Below are 14651 nucleotides of genomic sequence, written 5' to 3'. Positions count from 1 at the left end.
AGTGTGTAAGTCTACGGCAGATGTGGACATGTCTGTAGGCCAACATGTGGCTGTTTCATTTATTCTGCTTGGGTTAGAAAGGATTCACAGAATTGGTTTGTAATTTACAAGTTCTGGACCACAGCAGCAGAAACAACAACCGTGACATCCTCTTTTACAAGCTCTTTGAAAAATGTATCTTAAGCAAGTCATGAGGTAAGAAACGGCCCTTCAATGTTCCAGATGATGCATCTGGAATATTAAATAGAGCGCTTACTGGTCTAATTGTGGGGAACTGGTTTGGTTTGTGGCCCAGTTTCAACCAGCAGCCTGCGACTGCAAGGACACACTCCACCCAGCTGCTCCTCCCCAGCAGGGGCCTTGAAATGAGCACAGACCAGAAACCCCTCCACAGCTGACTGTCATTACTCTTGCAATCTCCAATTAGCCTGATCGCAGAAACTGCGCTTCATTAGAATTCGAAGCCGCCGGTTGAACCGCTGATCAAATTAGCTGAGCGACTTTGAGCATGAATCAAAACAGTCGTGCGACGGCTCCCGCACAAGATGAGCGGAGGAGGCGGTTCAAAGCTGTTAACCCTAAAACATATGGAGGTGCTTAGGATTCTCCGACAGCTCACATTTCGCTCTCGTCCGCACTGTGTATGTGGAGGCAGACACAGCATGGCTCTAATAACAGCTGGTGCTGAGTCGCATGGACGTCTAGCCTACACCTGCACACACACACACACACACACACAGACTCATTCACAATCCTCACCGAATCACAAGCACTCCATCAAGCAGAAAGCTGTGTACTCATCAAGCAACTGAGGAGTTCCAGATGGGGACATTATCAGGACTATTTGCTCATCTAAACCCAATAAAAGAGGTGAGAGAGGTGGAAACACTTTGGGTTGAAAATGAAGAATAAACAGGGGAAGGGGGAGAGATGGGGAACAGAACCCAGGTGCTTCACCAATCTAGACAACAGTGCTCGGAGCTCCTGCTCATATCACCAAGCATGGCGTTCACTTTCATCCGCCTCGAGATTTGCGTTGGCATTTATTGGAAGCACATATGGGTGTCAGTCCCACACTGTCAAAGCAGGGACTGGGTCAGAGTGGTGACATTCTTCGTGGGGTCAGTGTGGTGTCAGTGGTGGTTACTTAAGTGAGGCCGAAGGCTCTCACTGAGTTATGTATCAAACAAACAGCAGTTTCTTTTCTTTGCCATGAAGTTGAAATATCTCAACAGCTATTGTAGATTTTGAAGAGACATTCGTGGTCCCCAGAGGAAGAAGCCTACTGACTGTGTGTCAGACATTCATGTTCCCCTCAGGGTGAAATGCAATAACGCCATCATCAAGTCAACAACACACAAATAAAGTACGACAAAAGTAACCTGAACCTAAACAACGTAACAGCTTTAACAATATAACTAGCAGAAATAAATAACCTAATGTCTTACGCAATGGTATGTAATAAGCTTAACAACGTTACGTACCAATCATAAAGTCAATACTGACGTTTTGTTTCACACCGGACATGAACACTGGTCTCCTAGGTGTCCCTCCTGTGATTGTCACCCTCATCCACCACTCCCATTCAACTGGGCTGGTAAAACTAAAGTCACTCCCTTCAGCCTCAGCTGGACTTTGGGTTCCGTGCTAAGCATTAGCATGCTAACTCGCTAAAATGCCACGATTGCAGAAATTGTGCCGAACCCCTAACCCAGCTGCCGACATCAGCATGTTAGCATTGTCAGACAAAAGAACCACTTTGTAAAATAAAAAGAGTTGCTCTGCAATGGAAGACAGGTAACCAGCAGGCCTAGCAAACATGCTTCTTTTCACATGGAGGCTAAAGGCTTTACAATATCATTTTCCATTGCTTGTTGACTCCTGGTGCATTTTGAAAATCATTTCACATGACCTCCTTTGCTGCTCCGCGACCCTTGGTAATTCTTAGAACTGTACATCATATGAGTTGCAGGGCGAAAGAGCATGAGAGCAGAGGTTTGCAAATCAAACGTACCCTCTGGCAGGCTAATGAAGGATGAGCCATTGAAGGGTCGGTGTAGTTGAGTTTTCTAAGTAGTGGAAGATTCTCCCTCAGGGACAGCTGAGGGAGAGTCAAAAGGGCTTTGTTAAAGGGTCACTGCACCAATTTTAGACATTAATATTAGTGTAAGGGTCATATGTACAAGTTGTAAATCTCCTGCCACAAAGCGTGATCGGGTCAAGTCAAAGGTCTGAATGGACTAAATGGTCTTTTAAGTTTTAAGCTTATAGAAAGTCTCTTTACTAATAGGTGCTTTTGCCTTTTTGTTTTTGTTTGTTCTGTAAGTTTCAACCAGAAGAACATCGACACAACAGCTGATTAGTAACTACACACAGCACATGTTTTATTAAACTTTTATTAAAAGTCAAGATACGTTTAATAATATAAGTCAAGTTTAACCATTAACAGACTGCAGCAGACTTTAAACAGTAATACTGTCATTATAATTGTGCCTTTTATTACGTTGGACTGCCACATCGGTTATTAATCAATACCAGTGTTTGCCGCATGTGTTGACACACTCTGTCAATCCCCTCTTGTAATCACCAGCAGGAGGCTGACGTGAATGACTTCTCCCAGCTGACGGGTCATATTTATGCGACGTCTCAACGCACAAACTCAAGAGGAGACTCCAGTCTGCCAGCTAATCATTACAGGAGCTGATTTCACAGATTTATACACATTCTTCTGAGAAGAGAGCTCAACAGTCGACTCAGCTGGTGTCTGTTTGAGATGGGGAGCATTTCTGTTGCCTCTTAAAGGCTCTCAACATGGCAACAGCTGAGCTGGCAGCTAACTTTGACAACACACAGATAATAGCTGTTGGCTGCTATAGTAATGCTCTAAATCTGTTTGTTGCACCTTTTAACCTGGTTTCAAAGCTTTTCTGACGTTATTTGAAGAAGCGTCAGCAGGGAAGGATGCTCCTTCTGATTCCTTTTGCCTTCTCCGAGCTTAATGAATGAGGCGGTCAAGAGAAACCGGCAACCTATCCCCAGATCGGCGCTCGCACTTTAATCTCGATGAATCGGAGTCAAGCGAGAGCCACTCATCCGAGAGCAGCGATGTGCCAGGTTGCCTTTCAAAGCAATCATCATAAGGCCTTTTCACCGACAGCGCAGCCCCGGCCCGAGCTCACCTCCTGCCATTTGCTTTGTATTCAGCACACTGTCTTCCTTCAGTGTGCCACGGCATTATGAGAGGGATGCCGACGAAAATGACATGCACCATGTGCCCAGTGGATAAGGATCACACAGCACACTGTCGACTGCAGTCAGACATCTATTAATCTGGGTTCCTGCGTCTCTGATGTGCTGCCATGATGGAGAGTTGAGATAGAAGAGCCACAGCGCCCCCTGGTGGAAGGGAATGAATGCAGTCTCGAGCAGTTCATGTGTGTGTTTATTGGTGGTTTCTCTTGACGGGCATGAGGAAATATTTAGTTCCACAAAAATCAAAAATATCACATGCTTTATTGCAAACAAGGACATATGTTCACAGAGTGGAAGATTCACAATTTAGAGATGTTGAATCATTGTTTTGCTGTTGTAATAAAAAGAATAATGCTTTAATTTATGAGTCCCATAAGCTTCTCGTGATTAGCTGGAAGCAACTTTAGTATTAATTATATGGAAAATGGGTATGATGGAAAGATATTCTGAGACTTTTTTAGTTGTGCGGAGTTTATAAGCACATTTTTGGAAGAAGTTTGAAGAAGAACTGAAGAACCAAATGAGCACTGTCTCTACTTTCCCCATTATTACCAAATGACATACTTTCTAGGGACAGGAACCTGGGACCTGTGAAATAAAGCGCTACAGAACGTTTCAACATCGTCCTCTTCCATGTGAACGTCAAAATAAAATATGTATCACGCATCGGACCACAGATACTACACAGCTTGAATATGAAGTACTGTAGGAAGAAAAAGAAGCAATGTAACAGAGTTTGATATCCAGTGCTTGAAAGAGCGTTGAAGAGATATCATGTTGGTTTTAATGCATCACATGTTGTTATGCAACTTGGTTGTGTTCAGTCGGGTTTCTATGTGAAAAGCTTCTCTGCAGAAATGATTCTTTGTTTGATTGATTGTGTGTAGGAGGAGTAGGATGGCCATGCATAAGGGGAACAAATTGAAAGGACGATTTGTTTTATTTTGCTTTTTAAGAATAAAGTCGACATGTTGAGAATTAAGTCGAAATTGAGTCTAGTGGTTTGATTCATTCTCACTCTCAACATTTTGTCCTTTATTCTTAACTCTTCCGTTGCTGTGGGTTCATGCAACAGATCATCTAAATCCTGACATTGCATCAGTTGACCACCAGTTTGAATTTATCAGAGTGTAAACAACAAAAGTAGATGGTCAGAAATTCAGACCTGGAGCCAAAGACACGACAAGCATTTACCTGGAGTACTTTAAATATGTTCGTAGTAATATGTTCATTCTGTGCCATAGAGCTCCAACTATTAACAACACTCAATAAAGCTCAATAGAGGTTTCTACTACTTAGATCAGTTTATTAAGACCAGACGGTGCATTATTTTTCATAGGTATAGCTACGAGTAATGGATTTTTAGAACCTGACGTTGAGGCCCGATCATCTTACGACTAATTTAATTGCATGGATAGTAGAAAGATAAAACAATCCCAGTGAAGATGGCTGGCATAGCTGTACACATAGGGAGTAGAATGTTGTGGGTTTGTCCGTAAAACTCATATAAATCAGATTGTGAAATCAGTCTGGCTATCACCACTGGATTCAGACTGACCTCTAACCCCAGAGGAAATGAAAAATGACCTAGAGGACACAGGTGTGTTTGGGTGACGGAGTTGTTCCCGTGTGTTAATCCAGAAAGCGGTCCAGCATCTTCTGGATGTTTTGGAAGGCGTCTCTGCCCAGGTAGTCGGCCTGCCCGGCCTCCCACAGCAGTCGATGCTCCAGCCGCTCTGCCTCTGTCTCTTCCTCTGTCTCTTTGTCTGCCTCTGTCTCTGCAGCCCTCTGCTATGATCAAGTAGCAGAATAACAAATCAGTCTTCAAAGGCAGTTCATCACAAGAAACAGCAGACTCTCTATTCAGGCTGACTTGTAGCTTCTAGTTTCATCGGCGTGCACAAACAGAATGCGGTTGAGCGTATCAAATCAGAATGGGTAGAGTAACGTTCTTCCTTCATGCTCATCTTATGAACACTTTCAACTAACCTGTGTCTTAAATTATATTCCATATCGTCTCTCAACAGACACTTTGTGCTGGGAAGAAAGACACGCTTTCGAATGAAACCATGTTTTATTCATGTGGATCGTTGTGAATGCTGAGGATATAACAAGAGCAGCTTTTGGATTACATTATAAATAATGACATTTATAACGGCAGACTTGATTGATTGATGGAAAAGGACTTTACGGAGACATTACGATATTAAAAGTAAAGGATCTTTAAACCACTGGCTCTTATAGTTTGACCAATATGGGAATGAGGTTGGCACAGTAGAGAAGTCAGAACACAAAGGTTTACATACAGGGCCTGTGTCAGTGTCTGAGGCGCTAGCACTGCTCTCCGACCCATTTGTCCCAAATCCTGGGTCCTGGATCTCCGTCCTCTCACATGTTCTCGCCTCTTCCTCCTCCAGCGGTGTGTTATCTGTGTGGGAACACTACAGACACCACAGTCATGTCACCCATCAATGCACTGCAGTGTGCGCTGCACACGACTATGAGAGCAGCAACAAAGTGTGAACACATACAGCAGAAGGAGTGAGGTTGAAACAGTCGCTGTGGAGCGCTCGATAACACTGTTGATGTATGTTCACGGCTGTTGTCCCACTGGAGGCCGCGTGTCTGCTCGGGCTAATCTTACAAGCTTGTTTAAGCACAATGCATCACGTTGAAAGGAATGAAACAAATGACAGGAATGCAACGAGAAGCTCAGAGGCCTGTGGCAGATAATAAGCTCTGTGTCCCTGTGTTGTGTTTTTCTGCTGGAGTCAAATGCAGTCGAGCAGAAACGCTCATGCATTAACAGGAACTAACAAGAGGCACTTGAACCGCCTAATAAGCCGCCGTAATAATCAACATGACATATTATAAACACAAGCTGCTATGCTAATAAGGTCATCCATTTGGCTAATTAAGGGATTGATCAGCATTTTTAATGACGACTCATTTGGCTTCGCAGAACATGTGCGACTTTTAATGAACTCTGTGTTTAAAGTAGTTTGAAGGATTTCTTTTTTTTTTCTTTTGATGGAGCTAGCAGTTTCCCCCCGCTTCCAGTCTTTGTGCTGAGCTAGGCTAACATGTCCCAGACCTGTCTCTCTCTTCTGGATTCACAAGCATGAGATCATTATTGTCAGTGTGATGTCATATGTCATACATTGTGAGCGTGTAAGTCCCAACCGTTATAATGTGATAATAAAGACCTGAGGAGTAAAGATATATGTATATGTCTATACAAACACACACACTCACATTTAATTAAACATCATATCGAACAGTGACACTAAATAAGGTTTGTTGGTGTCTCAGCTTACTGTCTCTGGTTCAGACGGTGAATGAAGACTCCCAGAGGGGGGGGGGAGATGTACAGGCAGCGAGTTGGAACTCTTCAAGTTTTCTCTAAATGGCATCTTGGCTTCGTCTTCTCGTCCTTGGATCTGCAAAAACAAGGGAGGACGTTGAGTGTTTGGAACGACAACCAATCCGAGGGCTGGGCAGCCGCGTGTCGCGTTTGGCTGCCGCTCTGCATGTTTATGTTGCAGCCAAGCTCTGCAGCAGCTTCTGTGACTGATTAGCAAAACCTTCAGCTAAAGAGGGGGGAAGTCATCAGTGAAATGTTCTGCTCGAGTGTTTGGAGTGAAAACCTGCAGAGCATCCGCCAGACATGGCACAGGGCTGACTTCCTCCACAACAACATTGAGTGACACTGCTGAACGCTATAATCAGAGCCATTACATATGACTCAGCAGTTACCGTTTAACAGTCACATATGAACGTTTTTAACTGTGCATTATTTTACGGGCCACATACCATATTTTTCATCAATCTACTGTTTATTTCTGAAGGTTCCTGACTGTGTGGTGTTACCTGCAGGGAGGATGGAGATTTGATACACTTCAAATGCATTAATGCTGTTTCATTTTGAGTGAACCCTGGCAACAATTTAGTCAGAATAAACATATAAAATAAATCTACAGGCAAAAATAACTGTAATAAATAAATTATGAATGACTATTGACTTGGAGTAGTGTGGTGATGTACCATGTTTTTCTGTTGTGTGTGTGTCAAAGCTTGACGTATTTTCTTCCTCTGTTTATCAAGTATTTAACATATATATGTTTGCAAAATATTGTGAAATGAGTTGCGATGGTTTGTCATTTTTAAAAAGTGGGTCCGCAGAAAGAAAGTTTGGGAAACTGTTCTGGAGCACCAACAAGTGGATTCATTCGCTGCTGCAAATAGTCACAGTAATAAATGTAGTTTAATAAACTTTGTTCAGGAACGGGACCACACCCAGAACACGGCTCATTTCCCCCGGACAAGTATTTAAGCTCTACTAACCCGTTCACTTCCTCTTCGGATCTGTGCTCTCATCCCTCCCCCCGACCCCGTTTTTTGTTTCCCTTTTTCTCTCTCTCTCGCAGGATTACAGGAACGACTGGGGACTCTGCACCTCCAGAGCTTCCTAAGAGACGGCACCCCATCCAACAGTCTCCGTTCCCTCCAGCCGCCGGACACCAACGGTCCCCCGCCACGTCCCTTCACCCCTCTACCTCTATCCCTAACCTACATCTTTTCATCCCTCTACCTTGATCCCTACCCTACATCCCTTCATCCCTCTACCCTACATCCCTTCATCCCTCTACCCCTACCCTTACCCTACATCCCTCTACCTCTACCCCTACCCTACATCCCTTCATCCCTCTACCCCTACCCTTACCCTACATCCCTCTACCTCTACCCCTACCCTACATCCCTTCATCCCTCTACCCTACATCCCTTCATCCCTCTACCCCTACCCTTACCCTACATCCCTCTACCTCTACCCCTACCCCACATCCCTTCATCCCTTTACTCCTACCGCGCATCCCTTCATCCCTGCAACCCTCTACCTCTTCCACTTCCTCATCCAACAATCATTCCGTTATGCAATAAACCTCTCGAAACTCATACAGTTATGTGCGTGGTCCTTGTTAGTGAAATGCAATCAAATCAGAGAGATTTGTTAAATGAAACCATGTACGTGTGAGGTGTTTTTAAACACGTATGTCTTCAGTAGGAACCAAAGAGTGCCAAGTATTGAGAGAGACAGACTAACACGTTGCTGAGCTCATACAACTAGGGTTACAATATCGTGATATCCAGATCAAGTTCATAAGCTAGTCATTAATAATGACGTTGCAGCTCTATTTAAGTTGTGCATCAGCAAGTAAGCAAAGTGCAGAAACTGAGGCCTTTTATTTTCTTCATAAACTTTCATCCTGACAGTGTGGAACCGATTGCGTTCATTGACGTGGCCTACTTTAAGATGAAATAAAGATTTCAGATCACAAAGACGTCCGTACCTCTTGTTGTTTCCCTGCTTGGTTTGATGTTGTGGAACTGAGGTATTCCTTCCACCACAGAGACACAAAGTGCTCCATGGTGTGTGAGCAGCTCTCATCCCTCTCATCCCTCTGGCTGCTGGAGCTCCAGGGTTTCACCGCTCCTAAGAAATGGACGATCTTTGCGTTGTGGCCAAACCTGCAGGAACAAAGCTGTAACTCCAGCATGTGCTACAGTTTATCAATGTGAACAGTTGAGTGGGTAGAGGATGGCACTGGCAAAAGTCCGACACAAAGTGCTGTGTCTGCACACTTTTCTATAGGTCTGTGCAGATTACGGAGCCAAAATCAAAGTGTCGATTATTTCTGTGGTTGTCACAAATTTGGGAAATCATCCTTTGTGTAAGAATATTAAAGCTGTTTGCACAAATGTTACAGAAAGATGTGTGTGTTGTGTACAGACAGGCCATGGGTGTTTTGAAATGAGCAGTTACTTTGCTAAGTACAGTGTAAATATAACTGTAAGTATAAATTAGACATTAGTAGAGTAGGACACAGCGACACACACTCACTGTTGGAAAGCAGGGCGGTAGGTGTAGAAAGAGCTGCCGCTGAGGTTGTAGACAAACGGCAGGTGTTTGCTGATGTCTTCAGCCGGCCAGCTGCTGAAGAAAGAGTTCAACAGGCCCTGGTCCCCTCCTGACAGCAACAGAAATGTATTAATAACTGCAATGTGTACAAGTAAATAGTGATATGAATTGAATGTGGGTAGAGTCCTGAATGCACAGCTTTTTTTTCCCCCCTTCTGAAACTCCTGAAAACTGAATCTTAGTTTCAACAAACCCATTCTCTTGCATCACCTTTCAATGTTGTATGAGTGCATTCCGTTGAGTTAGTCAGTATTCAGAGCACACGGCGTTCTCTGGCTGTTAGTGTGAACCCAGACATCATTACCGTCGTTACCGTCAAAGCTGCCTTGCTGCAGCGCGTGCTCCACGAGGCTGCTGTGGGTGTGGAGGGACGGTCTGAAGACAAACACGCCAGAGTTGAAGCAGTCGGGCCAGCCGGGATCAGGAGCCGCCGACAGCTCGTCTCTCTCGAACAGCTCGTCCACGTTACACAGAACCTGAGCGGGAACGGGTCGATCAGAGAGCAGGAGCGGTGGATGTGCGGGTGTGACCATATACTGTACATGTGTGTGACATATAGGTATGTCTGCCAACAGCGTCGTTATAAGAGCGGCATCAATTTTGTTGTTTTAATGGTGAGCACGGAGTTTGGACTTGGTATCTAGAGAGGTGACAGGTCACCATTTGATCAAGGCACCATGCCTCTTACTGCGAGGAGCCTAATCACTCTGACATCTACCCATAATAATTCATGTCTATAGGTTCTGAGTGTGTATTTAGGGACCATCTGTGTGCCTAAAAGAAAACACTGCATTTTTTTGTTGTTGTCAGGAGGGGTTTTTACATTTTTTCATTTAACCAGATCTTAGTCATGGCCCAGCAGGAGGGTCACCCAAGCCCAGTCCTTGGTATTTTTTAAAAGTATAAGGTATAAGTGTAAAAGTCGTGATATTATTGCCTAAACTTTGGTGCGGCAAAGAAATTGTGCAACAAGACGCAAACATCCTGTTCTGAAAAATACTAAAGTGCCTTAAACTTGCATTCTTTCTAATGGCCAGCTGGTGGCGACTCCTCTGGTTGCAAAAAGAAGTCTGCTTATATAGAAGTCTATGATTTATTACCTCAGTAAACTTGGTAAACTTGAGTTTCAATTCTTCTTCAATACATAATTTACTAAATACCTTGTAATGATAACATTTTGGTCGCCAAAATAAGTCTTTTGGAGCGTTCGGTTGCACTAAGCTCCACCCTCTCGTGTCACTTCCGGTTGCAAAAAACCAAGATGGCGACTTCCAAAAACCAAGATGCTTGCTTGTCGTTACTTCAAAACCTTTACTCAACACGGTGGTTCAACTTTAGGGAGCTGGGTATGTAGCTGAGTGCGGGTCATGCAGGTAACAAGTAACTAGTATCTAGTAACTATGACTGTTTGTAGTTCAATGTCATTATAATATTCATAGAATATTAGAAAAATATTTGAAGGAAAGGAGAATTGTGTAGGTGGGGGAACTTTACGAGTAAAACCGTCTGAAGTTCATTACTCAGAATTATTTCCTAAATTGTAAAACAATAACATGTTATTTAACATACAGGCTATAGCAGTGGCATTTGGTTGATCCAGACTAGCCATAACGCAATATGTGTGCACAAGGAGATGCATGTGCCGTGCGTCAGTGCAGGTATAACCTTGAGACTGCTCATGCTAGCATGTCAATATGTTTACACTGAGCAAACAGAGACAGGGACACACTCCAATATGTCCCCCGACATGCATGCCGGCATTGATCTCAAGAACAACACGGGGACATCGGACAACAGTTCACAACATGACCCGTAAAAGAGACACAGTATGTGGACTGATAGATAGTGATGCACAGGAAGGTCAATATAGATGTTCACATGCATTTGTGCAATATGTGCTTGGACATAGTATGCATTTATTTAGACAGAGCCCTGTGTGTTTGTTTCTGTGAATTATTCCTCTGAAGAGTGATCAAAGCTGAGGTTTCAAATGTGTAAAACAGGATGAAAAACAACACATGTAACCGGATGTTCGGTGGACTCACAAGTGTGTCAGCATCCAGGAAGACACATTTGCTGTACTGGGTCAGAGTCCAGCAGTGGATCTTGGTGAAGGTGATGCCGAGATCAGGACGTCGCAGCCAGGACAGGTGGAGATGGTCATCACTGTCCATCACATCCACCGTGATGACCTCATCAAATACGTCCTTAAGGGCAAGTCTGACATGCAAAGATGTAGATGGTTCGGGGCTTACACCAGCACTTGACTTTAAACTGCGTCATAATTATAGGCTTTGACAAACTTTTATCGCCCACCTTGACTGTTCTGAGATGTTTGGTGAGACCATGACGACGGTGCTGCGAGTGGTCCCGTGGCGCCGCAAACTTCTGGCCACCACTAAAGCTCCCTTGCAGTATGAGTCTGTGGTGGCCAGGGTGACGAAGGCCTCGCCTGCTGCAGAATGGTCAGATGACAGGATTAGATGTACTGCACTGATATCAGGGTTGACCTCACCTGAAGTGGAATGTGCTTTTGTCTTTGAAAATATGTATCCTGTGATCTGGATTACGGAGTCTGAATATAAAGTTCTGTACCGGCTAGTTTCAAACTGGTGCACCGTTAAGCTGTCTTCAGCTATTAAAGACTTTAGAGGTGTCTAAATCACTCGCTAAGAAACGTCTATGACACACTCCAATCGAGAGCGATCAACTTTGTAAACAGGAAGTCATTGTGGCATCAAAAGTAAGAATGAGTTCCCAAAATGACGGTTTTACAAAAGATACATCTTTCAAATGGAGTCAAATGTTATCGGCATAATTAACTAGTTAGAAAACAGTACAACAATGCTATCAAATGAAGGAACCTGTCCTTATGGGTTATGGTTATGATTAGCGCTGTTGTACCTAAGCCTTTAATCACTGATTTAATGCACCACCCTGCATGCTAATGAAACACACCCAACTGTTTAACTGTGGCGTCTCACACAACATCCACAAACACAGGGAGCGTGTGACTCGTAAAATGTCACGTAATTTGAATCTCGTAAAACACAATGATTCATATCTGCGCAGCTGTTTCTGTAGCTGTGCCTCTCATTTTCAGACAGAAAGTTCCAACAGTTACAGCTACAGCATTTCACACATGCTCCACGAAGAACGGTGCATCATTTCAAACTTCTCTCTCCACTTCGAACTCCTTCAGGGCCGATCCGTCTGATCCCACGCTGTGCACCAAGAGATCTTACTTACAAAAGCATCAAAAGTGAATTTGGCACGCTCTCAACTGATGCCAGCATCACTGAGGTTCACAGGTTCAGAGCCTGTGGCGTCCTCTTGACCGCACAGAGCAGCAACTAACCGTCCACATGTGGAGGTAAAGAGATTAAAAACTGACTGAGTACTGACAGCTCAGCTGAGGACAGACAGGATGGACGTCTGAAACATGATGCCTCCTTAATAACATGAATTAAACACCACAAAGGCAGTGGTAAAGTCCTTGTCTGTGTTTCATAATTTGCTGTAATATTAATTCCACAGTTTCTGATTTGTCAGCTGTTTACTCAAAAAATAATGTCGGTATTCAGTTATGGAAGTCTTACATTAGTTCTTCTTTGAGGCATCCATAAATGTTACACCATCACCACCTACTGGAGAGCGCTCAAAGACACAACAACGGTGATAAAAGAGACAAATATATCTCCATAACGCTCAGTCGACGATTCACAAATGAATATCAGGACTGTGAATGTTATCACGTGATGGAAATGGGGATGTTTTTAATAAAAAATCCAAATAGATACAGAAGCATCAGAGATCTTTATGTCATGAATAGTGAGCCGTTTCACCTGGAGCAGACTGAGGAGCAGACTACACTGAATTTACAGTGTGGTTACTACAGTGTAGTGATTATTAATGCTGTTGTTGGAATGTTGGAACACAGATTCAGGATCGATGTGACTTAATTATGATGCATTCCAAGCATTTCTATTAGACGATGCTTCAGTTTGAACTGCTTATCTGGCATGTTTACTCCCATCCCATGAGAAAACATTCAAACATGAAGGTGTTAACATGACACCAAGTGTCTTGTTCTACATGTTCTACAATTCTGCTTCTAAAAATGACTTAAGCTCCTCGTGCGACTCTATATATAGCTCTGAATGTGTTGTAAATCTGTTATGTTGTTCATTCTGTACACATGACATCTATCACACTTCTGTCCATCCTGATAGAGGATCCTCCTCTGTTGCTCTCTTTAAGGTCTCACCTAACCCTAACCCTAACCCGGGACAGAGGATGTCACATGTGTACAGATGGTAAAGCCCTCTGAGGAGAATTTGTGATTTGTGAATTTGGGCTATACAAAAATAAATTGAATTGAACTTCCACACAAAAGGCCACTGATGGTCATTCTCATTGAAGCTTTTACTTCTATAATGGGTTTTACCATCAGTGTAAAAGCAGTTTCAGGTAGAATAATTAAGTGTTTAGTTGTGAAAGGAGTGTCAGAGGTAGTCAGATGTAGAGTCTTGTAACCTTTTGTCTGCAGCCATCTCTGGGCGGTGTGTAGTTTCAAATTTCAATTGGCACACTGAGCAGAGTGAGAATGAGCACAAGGTCTATTCTGATTTCAAGTCAAACTGGGTCTCTACAGTGTGCTTGATACCATTTCAGAACTCGGAGAAAAGGACCGGAGAGAATTACAGTCTGTTCTCGAGGATCAAAGCTGAACATTGTCGGGCAATCTGTCTTTTATTTCTTTAAATTGACTTAACCTGTGTACAGATGGTCAACTAGCAGACTGAATCACCTTTATTTCCCATTGAACTCAACAAATGAGAAGAACAATTCGATTTTTTTTTGTTTTTTTTTATCTAGATCATTAATATTAAATGATGTCACCTACCTGACATTTTTGAAATGTTCTGCAAATCCAACAACTTTATCCACAAAGGAGATCAGGAATTGTCTTCACTTGTATGCAGAAGGCCTCTCATACAGGCTTCTAGGATGCCAGTCACATCTTTGCACCGGCTGCTACTGGAACCTTAAATACTGAGAGGAGGAATTAGTATCTGATGTGCCGTACAGGGATATCACATTCCATTCTGTCATCAAGAGTAAAGAGTAAAGAGTGGAGCACAGGCCCGGCTATGTGTGTGTGTGTGTGTGTGTGTGTGTGTGTGTGTGTGTGTGTGTGTGTGTGTGTGTGTGTGTGTGTGTGTGTGTGTGTGTGTTCATCTGTTTGTTCAACTGGTCATTCAACTAGTAGATAGTGAGCTTTGCCAAGTGTTAAGCAACGGTCTCGACCTCTACAGCCCTGTCCTTCAGCTGATAGCTCGCTCATATAGTGTGTCAACTTTCCCTTTCCACATGTCAGTGGTCTGGTAAATAATCATTTCACTGAGCTGTTCTTGTCGCA

The 14651-nt window shown here is 43.4% G+C and overlaps 1 protein-coding gene across 3 annotated transcripts; it reads right to left on the bottom strand.

Annotated features, from left to right (window-relative positions):
• Nucleotides 1–3531: 3531 nt before the first annotated feature.
• gyg2 (glycogenin 2) lies at nucleotides 3532–14261 on the bottom strand. Of its 3 annotated transcripts, none has more exons than XM_079185331.1 (9): nucleotides 14136–14261; nucleotides 11546–11684; nucleotides 11275–11449; nucleotides 9543–9705; nucleotides 9152–9278; nucleotides 8601–8778; nucleotides 6570–6692; nucleotides 5559–5693; nucleotides 3532–5043 (listed from the first exon to the last, which is right to left on the bottom strand). In XM_079185331.1, exons 1-9 carry the CDS (start codon nucleotides 14140–14142, stop codon nucleotides 4885–4887), a joined length of 1206 nt encoding a protein of 401 aa, XP_079041457.1. In that variant the 5' UTR covers nucleotides 14143–14261; the 3' UTR covers nucleotides 3532–4884. The 3 variants fall into 3 exon arrangements, with proteins under 3 accessions (XP_079041457.1, XP_079041458.1, XP_079041459.1); XM_079185332.1 differs by having other exon boundaries at nucleotides 3532–5040; XM_079185333.1 differs by having other exon boundaries at nucleotides 11546–11681; nucleotides 14136–14254.
• Between the last annotated feature and the right edge of the window lie 390 nt (nucleotides 14262–14651).

The sequence above is a fragment of the Pholis gunnellus genome, assembly GCF_910591455.1.
Source record: "Pholis gunnellus genome assembly, chromosome: 24".
NCBI lineage: Eukaryota > Metazoa > Chordata > Actinopteri > Perciformes > Pholidae > Pholis > Pholis gunnellus.
Note: the sequence above shows the minus strand (reverse complement) of the source record. Positions and strands in the feature narration are given on the sequence as shown.

Bases quoted from the DNA above. Each gene is read 5' to 3' on its own strand.
- gyg2 (XM_079185331.1), bottom strand. The intron at 9,279-9,542 runs GTAACGACGGTA...TGTTGCTGTCAG, and splicing joins GCAGCAAGGCAGCTTTGACG to GAGGGGACCAGGGCCTGTTG. The intron at 8,779-9,151 runs GTGAGTGTGTGT...TTGTTCCTGCAG, and splicing joins TACCGCCCTGCTTTCCAACA to GTTTGGCCACAACGCAAAGA.